This window comes from Maylandia zebra, linkage group LG17 (genome assembly GCF_041146795.1).
Source record: "Maylandia zebra isolate NMK-2024a linkage group LG17, Mzebra_GT3a, whole genome shotgun sequence".
Classification (NCBI taxonomy): Eukaryota; Metazoa; Chordata; class Actinopteri; order Cichliformes; family Cichlidae; genus Maylandia; species Maylandia zebra.
The window spans coordinates 25,455,216-25,471,846 of NC_135183.1; the positions used below are offsets into that span (position 1 = coordinate 25,455,216).

Sequence of the window (16,631 nt, forward strand, 5' to 3'; positions counted from 1 at the left end):
AGCCCATTGTTACTTCAGTGGTGCTAGTTTCAGTCATTATGCAAATGTACTGTTTATAAGGTTGGTGTGCATACCCAACCTTTCTTTAAAGTTTCTATATACATGGCTATGTGCCATGTCACTTGCACACTGCTAAAGTTAGCAGCGTGTCTTCTGACCTCAAACGTCAGTTTGCCATGGGCAGTGTTGGGGACGTTACTCAAATAAAGTAATGTATTTCACATTACTCATCATTTTTCTTTCAAAGTAATTCGGCTGGAGGAATTAATTGTTACACTACTTGTTACATTACTTTTTTGTTATTTCATAAAATGACCCAAAATGCATTATACATAATTACCAGTTAACCAATTGGGCTACACTCAAACACACCAAAACAAATGACTGCCCTAAAGAGGACATGCAGTTTCTTTAGTTTTTTCCTATAAAACAAAGCGGCCATCAAAAGCAAGATGAAAACCAGCCCAAAGAGACTTTAAAATGAACACCACAGTGATTCTACTTTAGAAACATGAACAGGCAAAAACAGATTGTTACCTGTTAAAGACGTGATGTGCCTGTATGAGGATGCTCTCTGTGCAGGTGCTTTCAAAGAGCTGATATAATGTGGTTGTTTATATCCAGAATGCAGTTTGCACAATATGAAATGCAATAAAAATAAAATAACATTTTCCTTTTATGAAAAATGGGTCTACGAATTCAAACAAACATTGTAGCCTACACCTTCTCACTAGAAAAGTGAAGTGAATTAAAATTGTAGTTTAATTTTAATACACAAGAAATCCCCAGGTTAATACTTCAGTCAAGTCAGGCTAAACCCATCCCTTTCTCCAGTTCTCCTTCCTTTGATCTCTGATTGGCCGAGGGGTGTTTGGTTGCTGTTGACATGTCTAAAGGCGAAACAGTCCACCCTCAGCTCTGCTTTCTGACACCTGAGTATTGCCATGTCAGCAGCAGCTTTGCCAGCCAGTGAGCGATGTCAGAGATCACCGGGAGGGAGCCAGAGGGAAGGGTGCAGAATAATCCAAAGCCAGGGTCAAAGGCAGTGCTGTGAAAGCAGTGATGCAGCACGCGGAGCCCCTAAAGATCTGAGGCAGTGTCTGGGCTCAATAAAAAGCTGTGTTTCATTTCCAAATCCTCATGTTTTGGACCCTGTGTCGCTGTCTGAGTACTGTCAACACTCACCCCTTAGCTAGCTGGCTTGGATACGGGCCACATACCCTTAATCCTCCCCTAACTTGCCCCACATCCTCCAAAACATATGGTCCGAAACTGATAGACGATTAAGTGAGAGAAAAGGAATGCTAAAAAGCATGAAGCAGCTGTGAGGAACATGCTTATTAACAGCAGGACACACGCAGAGTGTAAGTGCCGTTAGTGCTATAGGCGTTTGGGTTTGAGTTCATTCTCAAAAAATAATAATGGTATAAATATATTACTAAAGCATCTGAATGTACCAAAGTCATGCAAGGCTCTATGTGTATTGTGGTAATGTTTTCAGGATTGTTGTGTGGGAATGTTGTTGATTGGGCTTGTGTGCATTCTTCTAGATCAGGAGCTGTTCTCAGGCATGTACATTGACTTCATGGGGACAGATGCTGCCATCTTCAGGAGCCTAACCAAGAGAAATGCAGTGCGGACAGATCAGCACAACTCTAAGTGGCTTAGTGGTGAGCACATGTCAGAGCTTCTATGTAAAGTATGAATTCACACAAATAAGATCTAGAAGGCCTCTTACCTTTTTTACTGTTTCACTCAGAGCCCATTTTCATCGACGCCCACCTCATACCAGATGGAACAGACCCCAATGACTCCAAATTGTATTTTTTCTTCCGCGAGAGGCTAACAGATAACAGTGGAAATACTAAGAATATCCACACCATGGTGGCCAGAGTGTGTCCGGTAAGTCCCTTTTGCTTTCGCCAAAATAAACCAGCACAGTTTCTTTTGTGTTTTTGCGTTGCTATGTGCGGCTTTTGTCGGCAGAATGATATTGGCGGACAGCGCAGCCTGGTCAATAAATGGACCACCTTTCTTAAAGCCAGGATGGTTTGTTCAGTTGTGGAGGAGGATGGCACGGAAACCCATTTTGATGAACTTGGTGAGTTAAACAGAAGAACATACTTGCAGCAATGCACCCTGTTATTATCAATGTATTACTTTTGACACATCATTTTCATGCTCGGGGTCTTCATGGTCTGCGGACCAAGTTTAAACAAATTTTACTGTTTGAAAAATATAATGCCGAGAACCAAAGAGATTGCTAATTTCCAAAAGCTTGCTATTTATGTTCCAAGGTTTCAAACAGATTGCTTTCTCCATAAACAATCCCGGGAACGTCCCATGTTTGGTCTGGATAAGAATTTCAGCCGTTTGTCCAGTTTCAAAACAATTGTTCTGTTGCTTTTGGTTACCTGGTATTCAACTATAAGCACATCCAGGACTTTCTTCGCCTTAGCCTCAAATTTCAAACATCAGCACGTAGCATTTGAGACCCAGACTCCATCTGTCAACATGTACATTTATCAGGCATTCATCTCTCTTTGGCCTTTTTATCTGTAGGATGATGTGAAATGAGATTTGGGGAATTTGCTGAAGGTATTAAACTGGAAGGTGTGTGCTTTTCTCTTTGTGTGTTTTCCCTTATAGAAAGTGTGTTTTTGCTGGAAACGGATCTGCCCAAGGGCCTGTTGGTGTTTGGCGTGTTCACTTCCACAAGGTAAGGCCGATGAAGCCAACTGTAACATTCCTGTAGGCCTCGGAGGTATGGTAATCATTCAGGGGATATCAGCAGATGGGGATGTGCTTGTCAAAGGGCCACTTACATATAAATATCATGTGTCACGTGGCAGAACAGCTTATTCAGATGATGAACTATCAATTACAGTGTCCTGGTGGTTTGGCCATATGGTATTCCTTGATTTTCTTTCCTCAAGATCCTCTGCAGCATTGTGCCATGTTGCAGACCAAGTGCGAGGGATACATTTATAGCACATGTGAATGTTAGAATTCATATGACATGATGTTGTTGGATGTCTTCCATAAGCATACTCTGTAGGATTGTTGAGTGCACAAAGAATTTAGTTACTGCATTTTTTAAATAGCTGAAACCCAGCCATGGTTTTTAGCAACTAGATAAACACACATTATAAAAAAAATCTGAGAAAAATATTGGAAGACAATAGCCTGATATCACAGAGTATTTTTATAATATCAGAAATTTAAGAAATAACATAAAACAACATAAAAATCTTTAGATATTTATGTAATTTTTGAAATCCTGGTAATTATTTTTTTTCATTTCATTTCATAGCCACAGTATGGTATATATGTCTAACATTTCAGCATTCAGGGTAGCACAGTGGTGCACTATTGCCTCACAGCAAGAAGATCTTGAGTTCATTTGTCCAATGTGGAGGTTATATGTATGTTTTACACTGTCAGCACCTCTGTGACCTTAAAATAGATGAGCAGAAGAGGATGGATGGATTAAAAAAGCATTAAAATTCATTTAAAGCTAATTATGGAATTTTTAATGAAATACAAAGTTAAAGACAGTTTCAGATATGTACAAGGAGTTCAGGAGTGTAGGATCATTAGGTTTGTGTTTAAGTTGTTAAAATGGGCCCAAAAAGAACTAAAAAAAAGAACAAAAAGAAATAAAATACACTGCAGGAAGGAAGAAAGTTGACCAACAAAAGTCAACGAAGGCAAAAACTGTGAAAATGAATTATAGAAACCAAAACAATGAACACATACATGGCCCAGGGGACCTCAGTAAGTGAAAGAGAGGAAAAGACATGGATGACATAATAGGAAAGAAAATACTAAAAAACACAAAGAAAGAGGATTAAGGAAAAAATCCATGAGCTTCTGTGGTAACTGAAAAAATGTTCTCAACAAACTGATTACTGAAACTGCTTTCCTCCAGCAGAAAGCACAGCCAGCAGGGCAACAAGGCAAATTTGGAAGTTTGAAAAAGTGATCACTCGATACTTCTGGTCAGATCTTTAATTGGGTCTGTTTGTTTAACCAAGTGTGACACTCTCACAACCCTCGATCCACTTGTTACCTCAGGATTGTAGAGCCTGCAGTAGTGTCTCCTGGCTCAAAAAAAAAACAGCCAAACTAAACACTGAGGTCCTCGAGGTCTCTGAGCTCTGTGTTATTCCTGCTTTCTTCCTCCCTCTCTCCACTTTGCACAATACGCTTCTGTTCGCCTTTTCAACAAAGTCTCTTTTATGTGTTAAGCAGTGTGGTTTTAAATGGCTGAGCCAAACCACATCAGACCATCGAGGAGGAAATAGGTGAGCTGTTGTCAGCGGAGCGTGACAGCAAGTTCACCCAGGCTCAACTCAGAAAAGGAGACCTTAATAAACAACCTCAGAATATTTCATCTGGGAGGGTCTTGAGATGGTGAATACTGGTTCCTGTTGCAGTGTCTCACCCAGGTTGTGCATGTCGTTTCAGCTCCGTGTTTAAAGGCTCAGCAGTGTGCGTGTACAACATGGCGGACATTCTCACAGTCTTCAACGGGCCCTTCGCTCATAGAGAAGGGCCCAACTTTCAGTGGATTGCATTCCAGGGGCGCATCCCCTACCCAAGGCCTGGAACTGTAAGTTACATTTAGGCTAGACAGTCATTTTTTATTGCTTTTTCATGATATGATAAGATAACCGATAATTACTAACATATGAGCGTATGATCATATTGTTTTATATTCTAAATAACATTTCCAAACAATTTAAAGCCATTAAACAATAAGTAAGGTATTTTCTCTGCAGCAGGACTTGCAATACTATTTTCTGTTTATTTAAATTTTCATTAATTGATAAAAAGAAAAAGAACTTGTGGAAATGAATGAATGAGATTTTGTTTTTGCACTGTTCAAACCCGCCCTATGTTTCTGCAGTGTCCTGGTGGAGCCTTCACACCTGACATTCAGACAACAAAGGAGTTCCCAGATGATGTGGTGACCTTTGTCCGCAACCATCCTGTAATGTTTAACGCCATCTATCCGGTGGGGAGGAGACCCCTGGTGGTTCGTACGAATGCTGATTATAAATACACGGCAGTGGCTGTGGACCAGGTCATGGCCGCTGACGGCAACTACCAGGTGCTCTTCCTTGGCACAGGTACGCGTTCTGCAGTTCAGATACAGAAACACTTTAAATATGGTTTTTGTACACATGTGACAAAAACAATTCTACAGGCCTCAGCTTTCTGGTATTAGTTCTGGTATTTAAAAAATACCTTAGGCAGGTGTCTCATGCAGAATATTTCCGATAGATGTAATTTTGTGTTGAAATACGATAGAATAGTCCTTTATTGTCATTGTTCGTGCAACAAAGAACAAATATTTTGTAGCTCTTCAGCTGTTTTGACAGCAAAAGACAAAAAGAGACTATACTATAAAGATAACAGAGCTAAAGGTCAACAGAGCTTTAGGGAGCGAAGAGGGGCTTACTGGTTACTGCCAATGGGGAGAAACTGGTTTTTTTTTTTATCTGTTAGTTTTGGACCTGATTGAGCTTAATCTTTTCCTCAGAGGCTGATGTCTGGGGTGGGTGTGGTCCATTATAATACAACTAGCTTTCTTTTACAGTCAGCTGTTGTAAACACAACCAAAGGAAGGTCTTATTTATATTAGACGATAATACACTCTGCTGCCCTCACCACTTGTTTCAGATCTTTCCTGTTTCCTGCTGTGCAACAGCAGGTCAGAAGGTTCTCTACTGCTGACCAGTAGAGGGTCAGCTCAGCAGGTGATGAGGGAGGTGAGTGTGCTTTAACTTCCTTAAGAAGTTAAGCCCCTCTCTGGCTTTTTCCACCTGATGAGAAGATGCACGAGGTCCAAGTGAGGTCAACAAAGCCCTGGTAGTAGAGGCATAATAGTCCAGCTATTACAGGATGGGTGTTTTGCCTCTTAAAGAGCAGTGGGATGCATTTTTCTTTGTTTCTTCACACAAAAAAATATAAAAATGAACCAGCCAGACTACCAGCATCTCAATATTTTAATTTTACTAGCTCATTTAAATATATTTAATTGAAGTGAGATCAATGTTTGCGGTGCAAAGACGCTGTGTATAAAATAAATACAAACTGGATTCCATATAAGACCTACATCGTGGCATCAGCACATTCAAATATAGCCATCGTCTTTTCCGAAGACTGTGGCACCACCATATTCCTGTTCTAGGAAGGTGAGCTTTAAGTGCTACTATAAATTCATTTACAATGACATGCAGTACACAGAGGCTGATAGTGACATTTTCTTTCTGAACAGGTTATTGCTTGGAAACTCAATGACACAGCTGGTTATCAGATACACAGATAAGCTGGAGTACTTGTGTTGTTGCCACTCAGCTCAAACAGGTCAACATGGCGCTGCATGCAGTATAAATCAGTGCACAGATAGATCAGAGCAAAAGATAAAGTCCATTAAAAGTAGATTTTTTTCCATTACATAAGGAAGGAGGATCTATAATGGATTGCCACTTTTTTAGAAAGTCGCTACCTCCTGAGTATAAGGTTAAATGAGGGACACCATTGTAAAACATCACTTAAATGTCAAGTCATTGAAAATGCTAGAATGGCTTGCACTTGCAGAAATAATTTTTATGAACAAATTATGCTATAAAAAAAAGGCCTGACAGAAAAAAATGTAATGCTAAAAGTTGCATGTGATCATTGAGATAAAGCAGAGTAACATGTGATTATTTTCTCATCAGCCTAAATGTATGATCAACACTTTTCTCATTTTCAACCCATTGACCCACGTGATAACAGTATTATCATGGTGGTGCTACCGTTTTATGGCGCTGCGTGAGTACAAAAGGCTGAGGAAGTGGTGGGCTGATATTTACAGACAACAACATGAATGCCATAAGCAGATATACCAAAATACTGGCTGACAAGATGACACCCAGTCTCCAGAAACCTGTCATGTATCACAAATATTCCAATGATCCAAACCTCACTGACAAAGTAAAAAAAGTGAAAAATGCCAGACCCATTAAATCGTTACATCTATGCTGTCGGTGCATCATAAGTGCAAAACCTTCTGAAACCCTACACTGCAGCCTATACCATAATCTAACACTAATATGTGAAACATAAAGTTTGGTAACAATATCAGTCGCTTACATTAGCTGCATAGGCTCTACATAGTTTTGCTGCAGAAGTATAACTTAAGCATTCGAAGTGATGCAGTTCCAAAACGGTTCTACAGTTCTGATTTAGTTGACATGCAATATTGTGCAACAGCTTGCTGTGTAGTGAATATTTGTCGAATATATGCCAGTGTGTTTCTGTGCTTAAAAACACCAGATTTAGATAATAGAAAAATGTGTGTTTGTTAGCAGAAGTGCGTGTGCATTCATGCTTGTAATTGTCCACGTGTGAACATTGGCATTCAGCAAACTGCTCTGGGAGTCTCTCGCCCAGCTGCCGGTGTTTATCGAGCAGCCTCTCCTTTCTGTTCCTCCTGCCTTGATTTTTGAAGAGTAGCCAGTGCCGCGTACCCATATCTGCTCCTGAAATGGCGCTTTGTCTCAAGGATGGGGGAGACGGTCTTATCAGGCATTTCCAGGAGCTGTTACTGTACCCCCCTCCTCCTCCTCCTCCTCCCTGCTCTGCTGCTCAAATTTCCAGGCCAAAAGAGCCATACTGATGAGGATAGAGCTGCATTTTGCCCTTTTTGTGGTCCTTGACCTGCCTTAAGAGCTTCCATTCCCACTCCTGTCACAGCTGATTTTGTTTTTGGAAACTGGTCATGGCTATCATGCCTAATTCAAAAGCAAACATGGGCAAAGACAAACAGACTGCTGGTGGAGCTGGTGGGGTTTTTTCCACCAGCAGTCGTGTTCTGCTTTTACTGATGCCTCACAACTCTGGAAACCTCCAGAGTTGTGCGTAGCCGTATCTGTTTCACACGGTAGTTAAATGCATGTGTGTGGTTGGAACTCATGAGACGTGTGCTTTTTTGCCCTTCAGACAAAGGTACAATACAGAAGGTGATTGTGCTACCCAGCAACCATTCCCTGCATGACGATCTGATCCTGGAGGAGCTGGAAGTGTTTAAGGTCTGCTCTGTATTTCTTCCTTCTCTCTTTTTTTTTCTCTTTCACTTTAATCCCCTTTCTCCCCTTAAATCAAAGGCAGGGACTGGGAGGAGGATGTGTTTGGCCACTACACAAAGACCAAGGGCAGACAGACAAAAGGCAGGGTGGCATTTGCGAGATGGATGTTCTGTAGTGCAGAGCAGTGTAGAGTGATGAGAAACATGCTAGCATACTCCAAGTCTGGAAGTCACCCTCAAGTGAACCTTTGCATATGTTGCTTTATCTTAGGTGATAGACCTGTGATCAGAAGAAAAAGTCTCCTTTGATCTTTCTACCAAATGGTGCCACACATAGACTTCAATCTAAAGAGATTTGTCTCTTTAGAAGACATAATTTATTTCTCAGGCTACTAAAGACATCTGTCCAGAGTTATTCTAGACCAGGGGTAGGCAACTCCGGGCCTCGAGTGCCAGTGTCCTGCAGGTTTTTAGATGTGTCCTTGATCCAACACAGCTGATTCAGATGGCTAAATTACCTCAACACCTCCTCAACATAACTTGAAATTCTCCAGAGGCCTGCTAATGAACTAATCATTTGATTCAGGTGTGTTGACCCAGGGTGATATCTAAAACCTGCAGGACCCCGGCACTCGAGGCCTGGAGTTGCCTACCCCTGTTCTAGACTGATTTGTGCTTTTTTGCACCAGCATTGCAGTCCTTGTGATTATGTTTGCTTTGCAAGCTCTTTTTCAAGATCAAGAGGTGTCTTGAAGTCTATAAAGTTAATATCATAAATATCAACATCTGTAAAGTAAATATCAGGTTATTAGGTCTTATGAAGGGATGAATCCCAATTTTCGTTTTTTTTGGTTCACCCCATCATAAATATGTAGGGAAGACGTCAGGCAAGAGGTACAACAGTTAGTCTACTGCCATTGGCAAATGAGGGTGGAGGCTCTTTCATGACTGATTGTTGGCTTCTTATCTTATCATAATTGATGGAAATATAAATGCAGAGAGTATGCATTAATAATACCATCTGGGAAGCAGATGGCAACAGCTTTATCTTCCAGCATGAACACAATCACAAACATACTGCCATTACAGCAAAAGGATACCTGGATAGAAAAACATACAATAGAAAACTATCAGTCATGGACTGGCCTCCCCAAAGCCCTGACTTCCTTCAGCATTATTGAAGCAGTGTGGGATCATCATAACACAGAATAGAAACAAAAGCAGCCAACATCCAACGAAGAGCTTTGAGGTTCCTTCAAGACGCCTGGAGAACTATTCCTGTAGAACACTCTATAGGCAATAGCTTCATAGGGCCTGATTTATTTTGGACTGTATTTCATGAAACAAGAACTCTGAGAGCGCCCATCCTTTGCTATATAATTACCATAAAGTCTGGTATTTGTTTTCTCATCTAAGTGTTGTGAATTAAAATGTATATTTTCCAGAAAGTTCTACGTTTATTTCATCAACACACAAACTCTGAACTTTGTTTTTGTCTTTGCTGTTTTTCAGAATAAGGCTCCTGTTACAAACTTAAGAATATCCTCTAAAAAAGTAAGCATTCTGAATATGTTATGTATGCATCTGCTTATCTTAAGTGCACTTATATTGTTTAAAAACATTCACTGTCCAAGGCCACTACGTAATGCATTCAACAGTAATCTCCTGTGCGTGATAAGCCTCCCAAAGGCACGGAAATAATAAGCCGTTTTTTTTTTTTCTTGCGCCCTGCCTCATTTTCCTGTCAGCCGGCCACTTATTAAGACAAACAGGGCTGCTGACATTTGAACTGTTTATTTTGCAGCAACAGCTGTACGCCAGCTCGGAGTTCGGGGTCTCGCAGGTCTCCCTGCACCGTTGTCAGGCTTACGGCTCAGCTTGCGCTGACTGCTGCCTCGCCAGAGACCCCTACTGTGCCTGGGATGGACTGAGCTGCTCCCGCTTCTACCCCACTGGCAAAAGGTAGACAAACGTTTCCAGTTTGAGGGTTTATAGCTACAGTTTCCTGCTAGTATTAAATTTAATTGTACCCAGTGAGGATTGCTTTCTTGTATTGCATGAAAAAACATTCTGCAAGCCCCCAAACAAATTATTCAGTGGTAATAAGCACTGATAGGTGTTGACAGGAAACCCATTCATGGAGGCAAAACTTTCACGAGTCTTAAATAAACATTAGCGACTTTTACATTTTTCAATATTAAACACTATTTTTGTTCACTTTGATTATACTTAACATTTTGCAATTTGCAGGATTATTACAGTGAGGTTTACAGTAGCCAGTGAAGTTACAGCAAATATCAAACCAATCGACTTTCCAAAGCATGGGAAGCAACTGATGTGCTATACGTTAAACTGGAATAGAACGTTTTGCTCAAAACTTGTGAAGGCCAAAAGATCACATGACTGCAATCCTTCAGTGCACACTTCTGTGTTAGCCAGATTCCACTTTTGTAGTTTCCCTTCCGGCGCCTAGACATAACACAGACGAGGAGGTATGAGCGACACCTCGCCTCTGCTCCGGTGTCTCTCTGGTTCCTTTAAGGACCAGCTGCCTGTCTCCGGACAGTTCAGTCAGACGCAGGCCAAATTTAGTTTGGTCGTAGAACAAAAGGCGCGTCTCTGTTTTTCTGCAGAGAATGTCTCTGAAATGTGTCAGCTGTTTACTTGCTTTTTTCCTCAAGCTGTTATATATGAGTGTTCTACACCGAGTGGAAGAACATGGTCAGATTTTCCTCATATTGTTTTGGCAGCGACTGCTTCTTCCACCATTTCAATATGACAGACGGACGGTTGTTATGATTGTGTATTTTATTTTGTAAGCCATCGACCAAGTTTTTTTCCCTCCTTCTTTCAGGAGAAGCAGAAGGCAGGATATTATGCATGGAAATCCACTCACTCAGTGTAGAGGATTCAATTTAAAAGGTAATTAAAGCTCCGGAAATATCCTTTTAAAGGTAACAATGGCTCAAGGCATCCTGATTAATGTGAAAGATTCAAAACAGAGCTAAAAGAGGTTTAGTTATTAGACTAATATTTGTATAGGTGGCCAGAAACATGACCCTTCATGAATGCTAATGCTGTTTTGATAAACTGGATTTGTAAGTTTTCTTCCCTAATGTAAGTTCATTTGAGGTTTACACACAGCCTGTGCCTGCACATATTTCTGTGTGTGTTCTGCTAGCATTTAGGCCTATTTTTGAGTTCGTACTCCAGACTTCATTCTTCATGAATATATATCCAGTCCACTAGCAGGTGCGGTTTAATGAGAGGAGAGAATCGGCTCCCCAGAGTGTTCAATTTCCATGAACAGTTTACTTTACTAAATTAACACGAGCGTGGGGAACCAGCCATATGGCCATTACCGCTAATTAGTCGCAACCCTGTCATACACCCGACTGAGTGATGAACCGTTTAGATAGGAGAAAAATGACACAGTTAATAAGTGAATTGGTTTGATACGTCAAAGTGTATATTGTTAGTGGAAAATGAAGTCTGGGGTGGGGTTCGGTTGTGCCGCAGGTGTCAGACTAAGCTTTGAGTCAACATCTCGCTCTCACTGTTGAGGCTTGAGACAGATTTGAGTCCATCTGTGCTCTTTGTGTCTGTCAGCAAATGACGTATGAATTGCCTTTCTTGACCCTGTGCATGTGTCTGCCTGTGTCTGCGTGTGTGTCTTTGTGTCTGTTAGCCTACAGGAACGCAGTGGAGATGACACAGTACGGCGTAAAAAACAACACCACTTTTCTGGAGTGTCTTCCCAAGTCTCCTCAGGCGTCTATTCGCTGGCTGATTCAGCGAGACAATGACAGAAGAAAAGAGGTCTGTTTGACATTTAAAGCACTTTAATGCATTCATAATTCCATTAACATTGACCTCCAAGAGGTCAATGTTACGGCCCACTTTAGCTGCAGAATTTAACAAGATAAACCCTTCACGATGCAAGCGATTTGATTAGATGTCCTGTTGTCAGCCCGTAGGGGGTTGCTCCAGTGTTTGGTTAAATATTACAGCAAAGATTAAACATGTCGTAACAATCCAGTGAGCTCATATGAGTTATCAGGATGTGCACTGCCTGAGGAATGACACTCTTAATGCTTATTGGCAGGGGAGCATCGTAATAAGTGTTGATACAGATCAAACATGATATGGGCCTTTACTAATGGCTCGACACACTCAATGCTCAGTGGGGAAACATTTTGCAAATGTTTGACGGCACTTAAATAGAGGGAGCATTTTAAAAGGCAGCGAAAGTTTAAACAAAGCTGGGCATGATGAAAACACATCTTTTATGCATTTAGCTCTCACCTCTGTCGAGCAGGGTTGCATGGGGGAGGGGGGGGGGGGGGGGTCTTAAAATAAATCACTTCAGTTTTATGATGTGTAATCACTGGAGCCTTTTCCAAATTGAGGCCAGACTGATTTGGAAGTAGTATGCTGTATGCAGTGGTAAGCTATAAGGACGAGTCTCATGAAGCTTCAAGCGCTTCAAGCACATATATCTAAAATACCTGTCATTGCAGTGACTCCCTGGCAACCTCTAGTCCCTAGGGAAAAATGTGTGTTCCCTAATTGGTTGGCAAGTGGTTGGTGTAGGTTGCTGCCTGTCACTTGGTGAAATCGATTGCAAGGAGAGCACTGCCCCCAAAACTCCCTTATTAGTGCATTGATCGCACAGATTGCCACAGTGGCTTGTAGTTTGCATGGAAGGCCTTGTCTGCAAACACTTGCTAACTAACCTCTGAGTTATAGTTAAACTTCTAACAATGCGAACCACATCTGAATCAGAGAATGTCCGCCTTCAAATTAAAGGTTGTTCCTTACTGCTGTAACAACACCTTTTTAAATGTAGCAGCTTTTGCTATGAAGACAAATAGTCTTTGTTTCCACTTTAAGTCACACTCTTCACAGTTTTGTTACTGCTTAGCAAGTAGTTGGCAGGGGTTTACAGACAAGTAAGAAGCATTCTATATAAAGTACAGGCAATGACATCAATATCCTGGTGACCAAAGCATTTGCAATGAAGTTTAAGTCTTTAACTTTAACTTTCAGGTGGCCAAACCAACACTTAAACTTCCCACAGCTCTTAGGTTTAAATTAACATTTCAGGCGTACTTTTAGTCATTATTGACTATAATTTTGAGCAGTAAACACATATAAAATTTGGGGTACTTCAATTTTTTTTAGAAAAAAAATATACATTCACAGTTTGCTGTCTTCCGATCTTCTAATCAGTAATCATGAATAACTGAGACTTGAATGTCCTAGTCAAGTCTCGCCACTCGCCATCCCTCTTGATAGCACCAAGATATTTATTACAGGCATTTATTTAGCCAGTGGATAAAAGCACATGCATAAATGAATAAACATGTTTCCTAATTTGACTTTTGAGGGTGTGACAAGTCATACAACGGTCATCCTTGCCATTGCACAATTTTCTGACAGGCTTCTTATCAGGATTTCTTAAGAGTCTCTCTCCTATAATGTCTCCAGTCATGCAATAAATCTGTGCCCTACGTTATTGAGTGACAAATTAAAGTAAAAAATAACCATACTAGAGGAATAAACAACGGTCTTACAAGCAATAGTCCCTTTATTAATGTTAAAAATGTTAGTCTTCTCATAGGTGTTCATTAGCTGATTGCAAAGAGTCCTTATCCTGGCGGTGCACCATAATTTTGCTGTACATTCTTGAATAACGACAATAAAGAATCTTATCTTATTAATCATTAAGTGATCCCTTAAATCTGCATTTTTTAGCCAGGATTTTTGTTGCATATTTTTGCAGGTTAAGCTGAGTGACCGCGTCCTCTCCACCGAGCACGGCCTCCTCATCCGCTCTGTGCAGCTGTCCGACCAGGGTCTTTACTACTGCCTGACCTCCGAGAATGGCTTTAAACGCACTGTCGCCAAAATCCGTTTGCATGTGCTGAGTGAAGCCATGGTGAGCATGCTGACAGACAAGCAGCAGTCGCCTTGGGCATGGACCAGCTCTTTGCACCCCAAGGTCCTTTTGGCAGCCTTCAGTCCCGCAGAGAACCTGGCAGTGCAACAATACTGCAAAGAGAGAAAGGAGCTCAAGAACCTCCAACAGAGGCAGCAGCAGCAGCCATCGGAGCCGCCCGGACCTCTCAGAGGGGATTTGGCCAAACTGAAACCATTGCTGGACCGGAGGAAGAGCCGCAATAGACGCAATCACCCAGAGGACTGACAGAAGGAGCTTGCAGCTGCAAAAACAGACATGCACAACTTCCTATAGTCCCCACAAAACAGTTACAGATCCCCATATTCCAACTTTCATCTCAACCTCAGAGCTCCGTAGTTGATAGACATTAGAGGGAGAAGCATGGGGAAATGTTATATAGCAATATGTCCTTTTTTTTGCATGAGGTACTGTGACCAGAAGGCTGTGACATGAGCCATTCTTTTTTTTTTCACAGTCACAACACAAATCAAAGCAGCCCTATTATGACTGCCACTAAGAATCTGTTGTCTCTGCTGACATTGCTAACCATAATACATGTCAGGTCGCCGCTATATTTTAAAGCGGGAGTAGAATTTGAACTAGTTGGACAACAGCTCACAGTCAATTTGTGCTTCTTGAAAGAAGAGGAAAGTCATTTAAAAAGCTCGTGTTAAATGGAGCTGTTTGAAAAGGGACAAACAATAGGCAGATGCATGTTTATTAGATGCTACTCCTTTTTGAATATTTTATTTTTTAACTAACCAAACGATTAAATTATGGGACACTCTACAGGACTTTGAGAATATATGTAGTTAGCATACTGTTTACAAAAACAGTGGTCATGCTAAGAGCCCACGGCAATAAAAAGTGTGGTGTTGAAGGGACGAAAGTTAAAACTCTATTAGTTCAAAGGCCAAGCTTTACGTCCAGTGCTGATGCTACCCAAATGGCAATTCTTGTTGCATACATGTCGTCTATATTTATTCCTACTACTCAGATGTACATGTGCTGTATGAATATGTGCCTCATGTTTAATCTGCATATTGTATCATAATTCTCTCATTTCCAACACAGACGCATGTTCATAGAAGGTGTCTTAAATCCTCGCCTCGGTTAGATTTTAGCAACCAAGCTAGCAGATACGCACATTTTAATTAGTGTAAAACTACGCAGCTGCTGAAACACGACAGTATCCGTTATTGGATCCACATTTTCTGAGCTATCTCCAGCAACTTGGACATACTTTTAATTCAGAAGTAGTAATTGTCAGTGAGGTAGTCTGTGATTTAGAGCCTTCAACATATGTGAAAAGCCAATTTTTTCCTCCTAAGCATAGTTAATGTAGATAGCGATTATTTGTTGCTTGTGTACAGAGCTTTTTGTTGTTGTTTCTCTGTTTGTTTGGATGTTTCATTCTTTTAATTTAATGTCGTGCCAGGTATTGTGTTTTAAATGTGTATATAATTTCAACATATTTCGCCAACTAACTGCGACTGTCTGCAAATTGTAGAGGCATACAGTATTATTTTGATTTTGAGAAAAAGACTTTCTAGCGTTCTCTCGTACAGATCTCTCCAGCATCATGTCAACAGTGTAATTTTAGTCCTATGAAAAATATGTATTTCTATTTATTAATGTCATGGTAGCCTGAATAAATTTGTTCAGATCACTCCCAGTTTTACCAACAAATCTTAGTGTTTACTGTACAACCACAGCACAAGACAAACTTCTAATGGTCCTGTACATTTTTAATACTACAGTACTGTACAAAAGTTGGCAACGGGTCTGAATTTTACATTTTTGGTTCAAAGTGTATCAGTATGTACAGAAAAAGGTACAACAATGAGTGTGAGCAGCCATCCATTAAACATGGTGGAGGCTCTGTCATTGTTTGGGGGTCTGGATTTCAGCTTGTGGTACTGGAGGTCTTGTGAAAATTAATGGAATTATGAATGCATTAAAGTGCCATCACATTTTGATTCACTATGCAATAGTATACCTGGATAGAAAAACACAATGCCAACAGTCATGGATTAGCAAGAAAACTTTCAAGTAGGACTCCATGCTTTCTTTTTCAAAAGTTTCCACTCCTGTACCAGTTTGAAGGCTTTGTCTGAGTGGACAAAATTGCTCGCCTGAGGATTTAGTAGGGAGATTGAAATTAAATTTTTGTTGAGCCTCTGGTGTGTAACCCTGTGGACTCCACTGAAAACTGCAATTTAGTCTCTGGGTAGTAGCTGGATACCAAATATCATCACCAGTATTCACTGATGCTTATTTCAAAGATTTGGACAGCCTGACACAGACGTTAAGTTTCACTTTCAATTTAAAGTTCACGGTGAAATCACATGAAACACTCATGCAAGTGGATATAAGAGTAGATCCAAGAGTGATGTAAGCGTAGCAAAAGCACTAACAGCACTGTACTTCACAAACAGACAACATTAAAAGTTGCCAAATATTTAGATCATACCTGGACATGGAAACTTAAGAGGATTCAGACTTTCAAACAGGCCTTGTACACCAAATCTCAAATATAAGTGCAAAGAGACTTGCCTTTTTTTAATCTCAATAAAACGCTTTACAGTA

At 40.7% G+C, this 16,631-nt stretch overlaps 1 protein-coding gene across 5 annotated transcripts in view; it reads left to right on the forward strand.

Moving 5' to 3' along the window:
- sema3c (sema domain, immunoglobulin domain (Ig), short basic domain, secreted, (semaphorin) 3C) overlaps positions 1–15,717 on the forward strand; it is a 47,891-nt gene extending 32,174 nt beyond the window's left edge. For all 5 annotated transcript variants that reach the window (XM_004548387.4, XM_024805811.2, XM_024805813.2 and 2 more), the window contains 12 exons: positions 1,551–1,670; positions 1,760–1,902; positions 1,987–2,101; positions 2,650–2,719; positions 4,471–4,615; positions 4,913–5,135; positions 7,996–8,084; positions 9,593–9,634; positions 9,885–10,042; positions 10,935–11,002; positions 11,769–11,899; positions 13,866–15,717. In XM_004548387.4, coding sequence (XP_004548444.2) covers positions 1,551–1,670; positions 1,760–1,902; positions 1,987–2,101; positions 2,650–2,719; positions 4,471–4,615; positions 4,913–5,135; positions 7,996–8,084; positions 9,593–9,634; positions 9,885–10,042; positions 10,935–11,002; positions 11,769–11,899; positions 13,866–14,288 — 1,727 coding nt within the window. In that variant the 3' untranslated portion in view covers positions 14,289–15,717. The remainder of the gene's footprint in view (positions 1–1,550; positions 1,671–1,759; positions 1,903–1,986; positions 2,102–2,649; positions 2,720–4,470; positions 4,616–4,912; positions 5,136–7,995; positions 8,085–9,592; positions 9,635–9,884; positions 10,043–10,934; positions 11,003–11,768; positions 11,900–13,865) is intronic.
- Positions 15,718–16,631: the final 914 nt, after the last annotated feature.